The sequence below is a fragment of the Chiloscyllium plagiosum genome, chromosome 12 (genome assembly GCF_004010195.1).
Source record: "Chiloscyllium plagiosum isolate BGI_BamShark_2017 chromosome 12, ASM401019v2, whole genome shotgun sequence".
NCBI classification, from domain to species: domain Eukaryota; kingdom Metazoa; phylum Chordata; class Chondrichthyes; order Orectolobiformes; family Hemiscylliidae; genus Chiloscyllium; species Chiloscyllium plagiosum.
In genome coordinates, this window is record NC_057721.1 from 15,372,211 (window position 1) to 15,389,344 (window position 17,134).

General features: G+C 38.2%; 1 protein-coding gene across 5 annotated transcripts in view; it reads right to left on the reverse strand.

Moving 5' to 3' along the window:
- Positions 1–2,275: 2,275 nt before the first annotated feature.
- Positions 2,276–17,134, reverse strand: part of glra2 (glycine receptor, alpha 2) — a 189,584-nt gene continuing 174,725 nt past the window's right edge. For all 5 annotated transcript variants that reach the window (XM_043700569.1, XM_043700568.1, XM_043700572.1 and 2 more), the window contains one exon: positions 2,276–4,073. In XM_043700569.1, coding sequence (XP_043556504.1) covers positions 3,795–4,073 — 279 coding nt within the window. In that variant the 3' untranslated portion in view covers positions 2,276–3,794. The remainder of the gene's footprint in view (positions 4,074–17,134) is intronic.

Sequence of the window (17,134 nt, forward strand, 5' to 3'; positions counted from 1 at the left end):
CCACTAAGCATTCATAAGCAGCTTTCATCATACAACTGTGTCCACAAAACCACCAGGGTTAAATAAATTAAAGCTTTCAAGTGGTAGAAGAGATGAAGATCTGCTTGAAAAGTTGAAGAAGTGGCTGACCTGTCAATTAAAGAACTCAATCATTTCTTACAATGCTTCAAGGGCTAAACATTAGTTGACCTGACAATCCATGAAAATATCAAAGCACAGCATGAAACTGACATAGCAAAATATTTAACTCAATCATGTCTAACATAGAAGAACTGGATAAATTAAGCTCATGAACCTGAAGGCTTTACCATTTAGCATATAGCATCACATAGTAGCATGCAAAGTTATAAACATTTTAAAATTACACATTAAAAAGATTCCTGTCTCCAGAATGGGTTTCATCCATACTTCACAATATCTCTTAACTCGTCCCAACCATACCTCCTTCAGGAAACTTTAAAGCTAACTCCATGAAAATTACAGGACATCTGAAACCACTTTCCCGACAATGCAGTCAGTAGCATTTGGAATGCTGTGCGTGGATTTGTGACCCATACCTTTAAAAATGTTACATAACAAGAATGTTAATAGGGATCTCAGAATTGGGCCCCATCTCTTGCTTCCTGCACTATCATCTAATGTGTGTTTACCCTGTATTGGGACAGCAAAATCCAGCCAAAAGCTTATATCCATCTTAATCTGTCTCCAAAATATTATAATTGAGTTTTGGCAAATTAGAGACTAACCTGATTAGTAAAATGAGGAATCAAATTATAACATAATTGTCATAATACTTTATTTTCTTTTTCAGTAAGGATTGTTCCTTGATATTATGTACAGAGAATTATCTACCTATTCCCATAATGTGCTTTATCCATACCACCTACAATTTAAAGTAGTGAAATAAATTGCCCAGTATATCATATCTAACACCTTCTATCTTGCATGGAATTTCTTTTTCTATACTTCGCCACATCCTCTTCTGTGAAGTTCCAAGAACGTCCTGGTCAGATATGCAAAATCGTCTGTGCATGAAACTTATTAAAGAAGATTTACTTGCTTGCAACTATGAAAGCAGTAATAATGTATGGAATTTGAACATGAAAGGTGCTGATTCTGTCCTATATTTGTGATGGAATGGAGTTGATGACCAGAGAATTAGGCTAAATGACATAACCACTTTCTCCACCCTACGCTTTTATTCTGAGTTCAGTACAAAGGTTTCTTCCGACACAGTTTTGTATATTAATTGATATAAATGATCCAACGATGCACTCTTTTGAGTGGGATAAGTTGGCAGAAATTTAATTTTGATGGATAACACATTGTTTTGCCAGCAATCTAATGTCTTCTGGTTTTCAACATTGGAAACTACTTGTGTTACCAAGATTGTGTTACCAGATGATTTTTGCAGTACATTACACTCTTGTTTGTCATTTATATAAATGATTTGGTTGAGAATATAGAAAACCTGGTTAGTAATTTTGCAGATGACACCAAAATTGATGGTATAGCGGACAGTGAAGAAGGTTATTAAAGAGATCTAAATCATTGGGTCAATGGCCTGAAGTGTGGCAGGTGGAGTTCAATTTGGATAAATACGAGGTATTGCATGTTGGTGAAACAAACAAGGGCAGGACTTATACAGATAAAAGTAGGGTCTTAAGGAGTGTTGTAGAACAGAAAGACCTAGGGGTTCGGATACATAATCTTTTGAAGGTTGTGTCACATGTAAACAGGGTGGTTAAGCAGGTGTTTAGCACACTTGCTTTCATTGCTCAGACTTTGAGTATGGGGTTAGGAAGTCATGGTGATTTTGAACAGGATATTTGTGAAGTCTCTTCCGGAGTACTGCGTCCAGTTCTGGTCACCCTGCTATAGGAGGGATATTATTAAATTGGAAAGGATCCAGAAGAGATTTACTGGGATGTTGCAGGAATGGAGGGTTTGAGTTATAAGGATAGATTGGATAGGCTGGGAGTCTCTTTCATTGTAACGTAGGAGGTTGAGGGTTGACCTGATAGAGCTTTATAAAATCATGAGGGGTAAATGGTAGGCATCCTTTCCTTGGAGTGAGGGATTTCAAGACTAAGGGGCACATTTTTATGGTGAGAAGAGAAAGATCTAAAAAGACAAAAGGGACAATTTTATTACATGGTGAGTATTCATGTGTGGAATGAACTTCCAGAGGAAGTGGTGGATGTGTGTACAGTTACAACATTTAAAAGACATTTGGACAAGTACATGAATAAGAAATGTTTGGAGAGATATGCAAGCAGACGGGATTGTTTGGGATTATGGTTGGCATGGATTGGTTGGGCTGAAGGGTCAGATTCCATGCTATATGACTGTTTGGCAGAGGCAGAAAGGGGTTTAAGTTATTTTGAAAAAGGAACAAAATAAATTGTAGCCACTTTATTTACATTGCGGCTAGGTAGATGTGAACAGATTCTTATTTCTGGAAGGTTTGATTTACTGACCTAGACATTATTCTTTAAGGGATATGCGAAAGTGAAGCTAAATGAAAAAAATACATCACCAGTCTTTCAGTTTCCAAATAAAAACATATCTACTCCTAATCTCCTTTAATAGTCTTCCTTTGATCAAAATAACCTCACACCAGCAAAGAAAGGTTAATTGTTTTTCCAATTGCATTCAAATTGAAGAACAATAAACATTTTATATCAGAAGTAGATTTAGGAATAAATTAGGAGTGTTTAATATTCTTTGACACAATAACCTGTCTAAATGCTATTGGTTTCACTTATTACTAACATAAAAAGCTACAGCATTAAGACCTTTACAAGGCTAAACTGAGCTACAGCATTAAGGAAACAACCATCTTGTTAATTATACAGTGGTGAAAGTCACACAACAAGATATTTACAGTTTGGCACTTTGACATACATATGAAACAAAGCAACAGAGTGTTTTTAAAGCACAACTCCCTAAAAATTCAAAGAAAAAATTAAGAAGTGTATGCAATCTGAATATATGCCTTTAAATAAATTACACAACATAAAACATCATTTTACTACTTCAAGTTAATGATTAATATCTTCCTGAAGTGTGAAAATTTTAAAATGTTCTATTAGAATATCAAAGTATATGTTTTTTTCATATACATATATATATATGTAGAAATAATTTTTCAAAGCACAGAATGACTCTGGTGAATATCTAACATCTACATGACAATGAAATGTAGCTCAGTTGGACATTGTTTTAATATAAAGGCAGTGATTTCTTGTAAAATTTTGGTCCACTCTTGATTCATTGTACTGGAACCATTGTAAACATACCAATCTTTGAAAAAAAAAGGGTGATCTTGTTTCTGTTGCATGTCCATAAAAACTACCGTTCCTTAAAAATATGAAACAACTGTAGACTTGCTTTATTCTTCTAGATGCTTTCTTCCTCTACCATCTCCATGCCACCACCAGTCACCACACCCAACCTCTCTTCCCCACTCAAAGGCCTGGCCTCTAACCTGGAACACTTGGCTCCTTTACCACAGTTTGCCAGAACTGGCCTGGATAGGTTTACAGGGGAAAATTATCAGCCAAAGTTAGACACTGGAAGAACATGTCCCAATGGGCAAAATAGTGCATTATGGCAAGTTTTAATATTGTAGCATTCTAATGCTGGCCAAGTAGAATGCAAACATTTTCAGCCTTCTTTCAATCTAGGTTAGTCACTTGGTGAGAAACACAGTCAGCAAATAACAAAGACAACTTAGCATAACTTGGTCATGAGCAGTCCAAGTGAAGGGAGACCTTCTGGTGGAATGTTGCCTACTGCTGATGGACAGCTTCATGCCGTATAATTTTGTACGTAATCCAGTAAAAGATGTTAAAAATGAGGAATGCTAGAGGGAAGGCAGCACGGGATATCATGTCAATTCTTTTTGCTCTGTCAACGAACTTCTTTCTGATGGCCTCTGCATCCTTGGGCTGTGGTGGTGGAGGATTTGGAGCCACTGTTTTGACAGCTGTGCCATCTTTGACTTGAAGGCAATGACCCATCCCATATCCACTGAAGTTAAAGCGACTCTCCCGGACCAGTTCTTCATCCTATGGGAGCAAAGAGATGACAGAACAGAGCAGCTGAGAAGGCAGCAGAAGCAAATCTGACAAGGTGACAACCTGATCTCTACGTATACACATCATTTGTGTCCTGAGGAAGTATCTGGGCAAATCATCTAATTGTAATTTTCTTTTTATTATTGCTGAGCATATTGAATCCCATGCTTGCAACTACCTTGAGAACTTGAAATTTTCACATTACCTGCTGGGATCAACATTCTTAGATCCAAAAGTTATTTTCATTTTGTTAAAGAATCTGTCTTCTTACTGGAGACTGGAGTTTAAGTAAAGAAATTACCAGCTGGGAAAACTGCAAATGATACCAGTCCTCAAAGCAGCATCCGACATGGGAGCCTCCTATAATCTTTTCTTTATGAATTTGAACAAATGGAACATTCCTCTTAACCACTCTTATGGACAATTTGATAAATGCACCACTTAGCTTGCTACTGCTTTGCACAGAATAACTGAGACCCAGATTCAACACCAGGCCCACATTGTTTTCACAGATAGCTGGGCAAAATTGTTCTTAAAATATTGCAAATATTGGAAATCTGACCGATGAACAGAACATGTAATATTGCACCTGGGAGACCATGAACTCCCCAGTCTGAAGGTGAGCCATTCATTATTGGCCTTCCACTAAGGTAATCAGTGATAGTCTAAGAGAGCAATAACAGAGAGGTCAAAATGGGAGTAGAATAAAGTATCAAAATGACACGCAGTTGGAAGGTTCATGCTTGCAGGTAAGAGGTGTTCAACAATCCAATCACCCAATCCACATTTGGTCTCCCCCGTCTAGTGTTTTTTTATTTATTCATGGGAGGGGGCATCGCTAACTAGGCCAGCATTTATTGCTCATCTCTGCCTGCACGGCTGTTAAGAGTCACCCACGTTGCTGTGGGTCTGGAGTCACATGTAGACCAGACCAGATAAGGATGGCAGTTTCCTTCCCTAAAGGACATTAGTAATCCAGATGGGTTTTTCCAACAATTGACAATGGTTCTAGATTCTATTATTGAATTCAAATTCCATCATCGGCCATGGGGACTCCAGAACATTAGCTGAGTTCCTGAATTAATAGTCTAGTGATAATACCACTAGGCATTGCCTCCCCTACACTACATCATGTGCACATGTACACTTCATGTGCAGTTAACAATATATTAAATTGAATGAAGTAGAATTAAATATTGGAACTTAGAGGAGCATTTGAAACAAAAGAAGGAAACCACCAGTTTGAACAAACTTGATTTGAATAATGTAATGATTGACAACTTCTATAGAACCTAAACACAACATTAGGTAGCATCCTGGGTCAAAATAATGTCTTTAAATTCATTGTTTCAACATTTGAAAAATATCAGAAGGTAAAGGATTGATTCAATCTTAGTCCAGCAGAGCCAGTTTGGTTGTTTACATGAAGATTTTCTGTTTTGGAAGCAATATTTTCCTGATGATATCTTTTTCAGAACTCAGCAACTTTGCTACATAGTTTAACACGACAATTAATAAAAGAATAGGATGGACAAATGATTCCACAAAAACCACATTTGTTCAGTGGTGTTTAGGCTAATTGTGTTTTATGAGATTTTGTTCAAAAATAAATCAATCGCTTGATTAAATAATCAAAAACATTGTCAATCTGAAGGCCCTCATTGTGAATGAAGGTTAGCAGACTTGAAGAAAAGCAAAATACTGAAGACGCTGCAAATCTGAAATAGAAAGTGCTGGAGAAACTCAGCTGATCTGGCAACATCTGTGGAGAAAGAAACAGAATATTTTGAGTCTGATGTGATTCTTCTTCAGAACTGAAATAGGCTGGAAAATTGTATTTTTTAACTAGTCGCCAGAGGGGAGAGGAAGGAGTGGGCAAAACTTTTGGTGAGGGTGCCCAAGGTAAAAACGAAAGTGGGCACTAATGGTGACGAAGGAGAAATAGAAATGCTAAATGGGTGTAACTGAAGGTGTTGGAAGGAGGAAATTGATCTGCTGCTGAAAGTAAAGCCAACAAGATACAAACAAAATATGACCAAAGAGGAAGGAAGAGGATGTAAGAGAAATGGAGGATAAAGATTAAGCTCTGAATTTGTGGAACTTGATATTGAGTACCAGAGGCTGTAAAGTGGCTAAAGAGAAAATGAGGTGTTATTCTTGTACCTTGTTTTAAGTCTGCAGATGGCCCAGCATGGAAATTTGAGCCTGGGAGCAAGATAGCAACTGGAAGGTAAGGGGTCATTTTTACATACGAAGTGCAGCTGTGCTACAAAGCAGTCTGCATTTGTTCTCACCAATGTGAAAGAGACCACATTGTGAACAATGACCAGATTGAGAGAAATGCAACTAAATGCAGCTCCTTTACCTTGAAAGAGCATGTAGGGCCTTGGACAGTGAGGAGGGAGATGGTGAAATTTTGCATCTATGATTGTGTTGGAAAGCTCCACAGGGGGAGTGAGGAAGTGTAAGGACTGATGGAGGAGTGGACCAAGGCATCGGAGAGTGAATGGTCCCTGTTCAATGCTGGCTGTGGAGGAGAGGGGCCATAAGATCATAAGACCATGTTCAGCTGTTTGGCCCACCAATCAGCTCTGCCATTTGATTATGACAGATCTGCTTCACAACCTCATTCTCTTGCCTTCTCCCTGCAACTCTTGATCCATTTACTAATCACGAATCTATCTCAGTCTTAAATACGCTCAGTGACGTGTCTTCCACAGCCCTCTGTGGCAAGGAGTTCCACAGATTCACTACCCTCTGGCTAAAGAAATTCCTCCCCATCTCAGTTCTAAAGGGTTGTCCCTTCACTCTGAGGCTATATGCTCAGGTCCTAGTGTCTCTTACTACTCCACATCCACTATATCCTGGCCACTCAGTCATCTGTAAGTTTCAATCAGATCCTCCTTAATTCTTCTAACCTCCAGTCAGTACCGACCCAGAGTCCTCAACTGCTCCCCATATAATAAGCCCTTCATCCCTGCAATCATTGTAATAAACCTCCTCTGGACCCCCTTCAATGCCAGCACTTCTTTCCGAAAACACAGGTGCAAAACTTCACGTGGGTGACTGTCTGTGTGGAGTTTGCACAGTCTCCCCGTGTCTGCGTGGGTTTCCTCCGGGTGCTCCAGTTTCCTCCCATAATCCAAAGATGTGCAGGTTAGGTGAATTGGCCATGCTAAATTGCCCATAGTGTTAGGTTCATTAGTCAGGAGTAAATGTAGGGGAATGGGTCTGGGAGGGTTATTCTTTGGAGGGTTGGTGTGGATTTGTTGGGCTGAAGGATCTGTTTCCACACTGTAGGGAATCTAATCTAATCTAAAAACTGCTCACAATATTACAAATGTGGTCTGATCAGAACCTTATACAGCTTCAGCAGTACATCTTTGCTCTCTATTCTAGCCCTCTTGAAATGATTGCTAATATTGCATTTACTTTCCTTACTGTCAACTGAAACTTAATGTTAACCTTAAGAAAATCCTGAACTATGACTCCCTAATCTCTTTGTGTTTCAGCTTTCCTAAACCTTTCTACACCTTTTCTTCCAACCAAAGTGCATAATCTCAAGCTTTACTACATTGTATTCAACCTGTCACTTTTTTGCCCACTTTCCAAGCCTGTCCAAGTCTTTCTGCAGCCTCCCCTCTTCCTCAACATGACCTGTCTCTCCATCTATCTTTGTGACATCTGCAAACTTACCAACAATGTCCTCAGTTCCTTCATCTGGGCTATTAATGTATAACGTGAAACGTTCTGGTCCCAACATGGATCTGTGTGGAATTCCATTAGTCAGTGGCTACCATCCTGAAAAAGATCCCTTTATCCCCATTCTCTGCTTTTGCCAGTCAGTTAATCCTCTATGCATGCCAGTACCTTGCCCCTAACCATGGGCTATCTTATATAGCAGCTTCCTGTGCACAACTTATCAAAGGCCTTCTGGAAATCCAAATAGATCATGTCCACTGGCTCTCCTTTGCCTTACTTGCTTGTTAACTCCTCAAAGAATTCCAAAAGATTGGTCAGTCATGAACTCCCTCTGATGAAGCTGTGCAGACTCTGCCCTATTTTACCGTGCACTTCCAAGCATTCTGCAATCTCCTCCTAAGTAACGGACTCTAAAGTCTTACTAACAACCAAGGTCAGGCTAACCAGCCCATGGTTCCTTTTCTTTTGCCTCCCTCCTTTCTTAATTAGAGGTGTTGCATTACATTTGGTGTTGGCATCCTGCTGGAGATTGGGGAAATGGCAGAACATGAGCTTTTGAATACAGAGACCAATGGGATAGAAAGCGAGGACAAGGGAAATCTATTATTGTTCCAGGAGGGAACAGAAGGAGTGAAGGCAGAAGTGCTTGAGATGGGTCGAACCCGTTTCCTGCCAACACCCATGTGTGGGGACCCTTTGTTTAAGGAAAGAGGAGGTCATGTCAGAGGCATTCCAATGGTAAGTGGCATCTTCAGAATAGACATAATGGAGAGGAGAAACTTGAACAACAGAATAGAATATTGTATGAGGCAGGGTGTGATCTTGAGAAACTAATTATGAAATGGATGTAAATGATATTGAATTCAAAGCAACCAAAATATTAAGTACTACTTACATTAAAATAAATCAAAATTTCAAAGCCAAACAAACCTCTAGTGAAAAGCTATTACATTTAGGGCTGTACATATTTAGTAACTCCGGTTGTATTTATCCCCATGATATCAATATTGCATTGAAATGACCGCCCAAGGATATTGCTAGTAATCTCCTATCACATTTCAACCACTACATCATCTATTCAGCAGGGTATTCCAATTAACTGAGTAAGCAGTCATAATCAAATAAAGTAAGCTTTTATGGATTAACATCTTGCTTGCCAGGCAACTATTCAATATTTACAGTAAATCCAGCAATTGTTCCTTTCCAAAGGGGAGATACTTGGTATACACAATAGACTTGTAATTTGGTTTGTACACCAATAAAGAACTCATAAAATGCTTACAATGCACAGAAGGTGGGAAATATATTGGAATCAATCTGCTGAGAATTATAAACAAAATTCCAATTTGAATCCTGAGTTAATGACAGCAGGTGTTAAAGGAGGAGAAATCCTTGCCATCTGGAGATGATAATTCCTACCAAGCCATTTTGCTACCATTGAAATGCTTACAACATTCTGAGTGTGTTAAAACCAGTGGTGCAAATATAACAATGCCCTAGTGATTGACAGAGTTGAATTCAGGACTCGTTCAAGGCATTTGGAGGACAATGCTCTACTTTGTGGTATATTTCTTTCACAGTGGAAGCAAAACATACTGGACAACAACTTTTCAAACAGCTCATCAGCTGGCTCTGTTAGTCATGATCTTTGGATGCATGAGATTGTGTTAGGTACAAGCACCAGCTGCAGAAAGGCGATATTTCTCATCATAACATTTCCTCTAATTTACCGCAAAGTTGAAAGGTAACTGTATTTGTTTAGGCAAATTATAGTTTAATAACAACTTGCATTTCTATATTTTGTATTGTAACAAAGATCCCATGGAGATTAATCAGATAAAACGCAGAGACACAGCCATGTGATTCCTAAAGTGTGATGCTGAGGCTTCGTAGAATAGTACAGCACAGAAGGAGACCATTCAGTCCCTTGAAGATGCTGTGGCTCTTTTAAAGAACAATCTCATTATTGCTGTTCTGCTGCACTTTCTCGATACTCCAGTAATGCTGACACCTTCAATTGTTTATCCAATTCCTCTCTGAAGGTTCATATTAAGTTTGCATCCTCTATCCCATCAGGCATTCCTTCCAAAACTTAAACATTCATTGGAATCATCTCTGTTGTCAAACACCTTAAACCTATTTCCCCATGTTATCAACATTGCAGACAGTGGAAACAGTTTCTCTTTATTTACTCAATACTGCTATCAAATCTCTATTCCCTTCTGCTCTCTGGAGAACAACCCCAGTTCTATAGCTATATCTATGTAAATTGCTCATCCAATATTACAGTAAATCTCTTCTGTACTGTCTTCAAAGCCTTTGTGTCTTTCCTAAGGTGTGGTGCCTGGAAAAATATTCTAGCTGATACTGAAGTGGTATTTTATGTATATTTAGCATGAAGACTTAATTTCAGTACTCTATAATGTCATTTGTAAAGGTCAGAATCCCATATATTATTAACTGCTTAATATTACCATTAACTCTGTGTTTTGCCCTTAAACTTGTACCATTTGATATATTTGGTTTCTTCGTATCAGAATATATAGCCTTGTACTTTAAAGTTGAAAATTTCAGCTGACAGGTTTTCTCATATTCCACCAGTCTGCTTCTATCCTTATGAAGTTCATTACTATTTTCCTTACTCTTTACAACTTCTCTAAGCTCCACGTCAACGGCAAATTTCAGAGTTATGTCCCACAATCTAAATCCAAGTCATGAATGTCTATCAGAAGCAGCAGTGGTCTTTGTTCCAAACTGTGGGAAATGTCACTGTATTCCTCTCTCAAAATATAGCCATTCACCAGAACTCTGTTTTCTAATTTTAGTTAATTTTGAATCCATGTTGCTACTGCCAACTTTCTTCTAATTTTTCCAACAGGATTAATATGTAGTACTTTGTCAAATGCCATTTGAAACTCCACATTAAGAACATCAACTGCACTGTTCTCATCCATTCTCTCTGTTAGCTCATCAAAAAGCACAACCAAGTTCATAAACCTGATTGACCCTAAACAAATCCACCCTATGCTCTCATTTTGTCCAAATGGCTGTTAATTTTCACCTATATTGTTCTCTCTTAAAGCCTCCCCACTACTAATGACAACACAACTACCCTGTAATAGCCACATGGTGTAAAATTTGCAATTCTCCAGACCATTCATATTATCCCTGTACCTACAGAGTATTTACAAAAAGTCTACTCTCATTACTCTTGGCATGTTAGGATACAACCCAGAGAAAGGAACATAGAAAAGGCCAGTGCAGATTTGGGGAACTATCAGGTTGGAGGCTGTGGATGGGAGATCTCCCAAGGTGATGAGGTTGTTGATGGTCTGGGAGATGATGGTTTGGTATGAGAAGTGGGGTCATGATCGAGGGGACGGTAGGAGAAGGTGTCAGAGGTTTGGTGTCAGGCCTCAGCGATGTAGAAGTCAGTATGCCATCATACCACTACGCCCTGATGAAAGGTCCCAACCTGAAAAACTGACTTTCCTGCTCTTCCAATGCTGCCTGGCCTGCTGTGCCTTTCCAGTTCCACATTTTATTGACTAGGTTACAACCCATCCTGATTGGTTGGTTTATCCATGTGAAGAACTGCCAGTCTTTCAATATTTTATCTTTCTCTATCTTCATCCAGCTTCTGAACAACCTCCTTGTCTATCACAACTTTGGCAAACTTCTATTCCATAATAAACAACAATGCAAAAAGTTCATTTAATAACTCAACTATGTACTTTGATCCCATTTCTCCTCTGACTAACCTGTTACATTTTGGATTTTCTTTTATGTTAATTGCTATCTTATTCTCACAATTCGACGACCATTTTATTATTTCTTGATTTTTACTTCTGAATCTATAATCTATGATAATACTGAGGAATGTTACACTGTCAGCTTTCACATGAGATACTGAATGGAAGATCCATTTTCCCTCTCAGCTGGATGTAAAATGTTTGTGCTATAATTTAAAGAGAAGCCAATTTTTATCTCTCTGCCAACATCCTAAAGCTGATGGTTTAGCAATTTGTTGCTGCACGCAAAAATGTCCTTTGTGAATGCTGATATATTTTCTACATTACAACAGCGACCATGTTTTTAAAGTATAGGTACTTCATTGGTTGTAAAGCTAAAGTTAGGAATATTCTGAGCTCACAGAAAAAAATATTTCAAGCTGTTTATTCCTCCATTACATGTTTGGCTGCCTTAGTACATTTACACACACATGAGCATTTGGAGAATTAAAATTTCCAATTGAAGGTTTATTACTTGTAAGTAAACAGAACAACTGATGTATTTGAGTTCACAGTCATGACAATACGCATTAAAAACTCATGATCACCAAATAGCTGGCAGATTAAAGTTGATTTACAATTCCTCAATTTTTTGGTTTCAATTGATCAGTTTGGAATCACAAGGCTGTGATATTATCATCCATCAGCAATCAGAAGAAACCTAATTTCCCGGGTTCTCAGTACACTGGGAAGCACAACATCTTGACTTCTGGGAAAGATGTGCCAAGATGATATCCATGACATAAATCATAAGTAAGTCAGCTGAAAAAGTCAAGTTTAAATTTGTTGTGGGCGACTCCAGGATTTTTCTACACTTTTCTGAATTGCATTCCCTACTCTTTTTAACCAATAATCCATTTTCCAAAATGTAAGACCAGCAATGATTGTACAAGTCAAAGTACATTTTAACAATAGGAGACTGCAAGATTTGCCAGTGGTTATGTCAATCGTTTGGAGACCATTTCTGCAAATGTTACCATCAAAACAACAAATCAATGGCTTTTCTTGCAGTTTTGCTTTTAGGTTGCATTTTCTATGGCTGTCAGTTTTGATGCACTTTAAGTGAGGTCAATCCTTCAGTTCTGAATAACCTACCATTTTATAGTTTCTGTTCTAAATGCTCTCGAAGAATTTGCACGGCACTGGAAACTTGCTATTGTATAAGGTACCAGAATGAATCATTTACCTCACAAAGAGACAGATCACTAGAACAGACACACACCCATCAACTTAGACACTAAAGCTAATTAATTGTGGTTTATTCACCCTATTATACAACATTTCCCTTTAATTTAACTAAGATGTTAGATCCAACATAGAAACATTTAAATATAACACCATTTTGCATTCTGCTATTCATATAATGAGTGCGTACTTAATTAAACCAGAGAAAGATTTTGAACTCTCAGTTCTCATTCTGAATGCTGGCCAATAGTGACGGAAAGCCTGTACAGGTGAGTATGACAAAAAAACCCTTCATATAATGCCTTCATTGTATAAAAACATCCTGCTTCACAGAGGTGCAATCAGACAAACGTGAACTACAAGCCAAAGAAGGAGACATTAGCTTGCTGAAGAATGTGTGTTTTAATAAGGTTTATAAAGAATTAATGCAAAATGGAGGCATTTAGAGAGGGGCAGAGAAGGATAGGCCATTGACAGTTGAAGGTAAGCAGACAATGGTTGCTAGGTGTAGATACCCAACAGATAAGATTCCAAAAAAATTTGAAGGTCTGTGGGACTTGTAGGCATGGAGAAAATGACTGAGACAGAAAGGGATTAAAATTCAAAGATCAGCATTTTAAATTGGAAGCATTGGGAAATTACAAGCCAAAGTAAATAGTGAGAACTTGGAGGATGAATGACAAATTTTGAAGAATAATATGTGTTGAGCTAATACTTCCAGAGGGTGGAAAGATAGACTGTCTGTAGCATGCTACATCTTGACTACTGAATTCTAAGTATTATTATCCTTGTCAGTTCGTGTTCTTAATTAGTGATTGTCCTTCTTGTCAATATGGTAATTCATTGCAAGGTTTTTCTTAATCTGGGGTCTAATTCCTAAAATTATTGAGTAAAATATATTTCACAGGGCTATTTCTGAAGGTAAGAGTCCTCTAAAGGAAGTTCTGTCTCTGAAATGAGTGCTATTTAGTTCCAACACTTCCCTTTGTCAAAGAGGCAATAAGAGAGAACAGCTTTTAACCTATCAGTTCAGATTACATCAGACTTCAATTTCAATAGGAGAAAGGAAAATGTTCAAACACATTACTTCACCAAAGCTTAGGAAATGTTCACTATTTTAATTAGACATGCATGAACTTTAAAGTGCAATATTTTCCAGGAGAATATTTTAATGGGCATTATGGTCCCAAGGAGACTGATGTTCTTATAATGTATGTGTGGAATTCACACTATGTTTTGTTGAATTTTATCCACTGATAACAGTTGTCTAGAAGAACTAAATTAAAGAAGTCCCTAATGCACTGTCATACTATTTCCTCAATCACAAGTCTTGCAGATAGACAAGGAGATGACATTAAAACATCAGAAGTCACTTTCATGCAGATCTGTAATTCGCTTTAAAAAGAAATGCCGTTCAGAAATGAAAAACTGATAAATTCCCCACAGAATTACAGAAAAGATATAGTACAACTTTGCCTACTGCAAAGTATGAAATTCTAATGACTACTATGATTCAAACCAAAGATGTGTGAATGGCAGGGAGAACAGAAGTCAAATGAAAGTGCAAAGAAACAAGAAACATGATCAAAGAAGATGAAAACCTGGGAACACAAAGACAGGCATCACATTGTCATGATGTTACTCTTGCTTATTACAATATAATTCTATTTTAAGAAACGTAAAATATTGAACCTGCAACCATGTACAGTAAGCTTTTCATGACAGGTGTATGTTTCTGCTGCTGATACCAGAACTAATTCCATCAAAGAAATATTAATGAGACAATTTGGTTATGTTTTTGCAGATGCTGAGTTTCACTGAAGCAATGGTGAATAAATATAGATTTTAAGAATGCAACACAGCACAAATAGGTGTTATCTGAAAAAAATCAAAACCATTAATTCTAAATAACATGGCAGAAGATGAAAATTAGAGATGTTTTCATGTCTAATGATGCATAAGGCAAATAATGCATGTCCTTATTTTGGTTTCCATAACTACTTTTTCCCAGAATGGGTCATCATCCTGTTTCCAATGGCTAGATAACTGCAAGAGTGCCATTCTGCACCAATCATGATGAACCAGGCGACTCTTACACATTCTTCCTGTTGGTGTCAGGAGGATTTTTAGGTCCAACCTGTTTGTCCACCTCATGGACTTGCCTTTTGCAGCTGTCGGATGCTGGAGTGGGACTTGAGATCAAAGGTTCTGGCCTAGAAGCAGGAACATTACATGTGGTAATGTGAGATCAGCACTCTGGAAAATGAACAGCAACAGGCTTTCCTGTACAAACTATATACAGTGGATGGTAAGTGAGGACATTTTACTTGGAGTCCACCAAATCCAGACTTCAGTTCCATGTGGTCTGACACCATGATAACATAATTCCTTTAGCACATGCTGAATAGTTATACTCAGTGTAAAAATTGATTGTTTGCCACGTGTACCTAAGTACAGTGAAAAGCTTTGTTTATGAGCAGTACAGGCAGATCATAGTAAGCAAGGAGTAAGCATAGAGCAAAAAGATAACACTCGGTCAGAGAGATACAGGTTGAAACACACGGTGTATGCTTGGCAATATCAATATTAGCGAGATCAACATTATTTGAAGTTAGAGAATCCATTCATCAATCTAATAATGGCAGGGAAGAAGCTGTTCTTGAACCTGCTGGTGCGTGTGTTCAACCTTCTGTATCTTCTGCCTAACGGAAGAGGCTGTAGGAGAGCATTACTGGGGTGCGATGGGTCTTTGATGATGTTTCTGCAGCAACAGGCTGTGTAAATGAAGCCCACGGATGGAAGGTTGGCTTACATGATGGTCTGGGCAGTGCACACAACTCTCAGTGGTTACTTACGGTCCTGGCCAGAGCAGTTGTTGCTGTTATGCACCCAGACAGTATTCTTTCAATGGTGCATCTATAGAAGTTGGTGAGGATCCTTATGGACAGGCCGCATTTCCTGAACCGCCTGAGGAAGAAGAGACGTTATTGTGCCTTCTTGACTGTCGCATCTACATGGGAAGTTCAGGACAGATTGTCCATTATCGACACTCCTGGGAACGTAATGCTCTCCACCTTCTCAACCTCAGCTCCATTGATTTAGATGGGAGCACGTTCTCCTCCTTTCTTATAGCGGTCAATGATCAGTTCTTTAGATGACTAAAGTTTACTTAAAGTAATTCCCTTTACCTGTGGCTACATTTATCCTAACTGAAAAGTTGGATTTGTTTTAAGACCTTTTCCTTGCAAGAATGAAGATATTTCTAACTTCTTAACCCATGATATCTCTGATTCTGCAGTCCCTTTACTGGCTGTCAAAAACTTTGAAGTTTCACTTGTTTTCAGTAATGACCCAGCCTTCTACACTGGAAAGGACTTCCTCATCTAACTGAGAGTGCATTTACTCCTGGGCAGGTTCTGTATAATAAGAACATGGATTTAATCCTTCTTGAAGATAGGACCTATTTTCCTTGAAAAGAGACAGCTGGATTTTCAATAATGGTTTTCCCTGAATCCAAATGTAAAGTCTGATGTTTCAGACTCAAGTAAATTGATTGTTTGTATTTCTGCAATTGTATTCTGAAGGAGAAAACCTATTGTCTGGAGTGTCGTCTGGTGGCCAACTAACCATTTTTGTGATACTTCATATTCAAGCTGTTTTCAATTTCAGTTTCAAGAGCAATAGATTGTCTGCCCCACTCTCTTGCAATGCTTCGGATTTACGTGTTTTGGTTGTCTGCTAATGTAAGATGTTTAAAGCTGGACAAACAGCTCTGCTTACGAAAGAATTAGAAATCATACAACACCAGGTTATAGTCCAACAGGTTTATTTGAAATCACAAGTTTTCGACGTGTAGCCCCTTTGTCACTTTGTCATTTCACTTGGCGCAAGGCCTATGCTCCGAAAGCTTGATATTTCCAATAAACCTGTTGGATTATAACCTGGTGTTGTGTGATTTCTAACTTTGTCCACCCCAGTAAAGCACTGGCGCCCACACATACTAAAGAATTGTAATGTTTAGAAAACACATACAAGGTCTCCACAATCTCTTTTCATTGCAAGAAAGTGTAGCACACATTTGGCCTGTTACTCTGAATTTTGCAATGCTCGAGTCCCACAGATTAATGGAGAATGGTCTGAAGATGGCTGGTCTCAACCATGGTACACCATCTGAAAGGATCAGTACATCTTCCAGAATCTAATTTAAAATAGGTTCTCTGCCATTTCTATTGATCTCTTTGTACCATAACTCATCTCATGGGTCTATTGCTTCACCATTTGTTCTTCTTATCCCTCAAATTATGTTCTGTTCTGCAGCAGACTAAATGATGTATCTTTAAATGTTTGAACAGTAATTTGAAATTGGCTATGCCT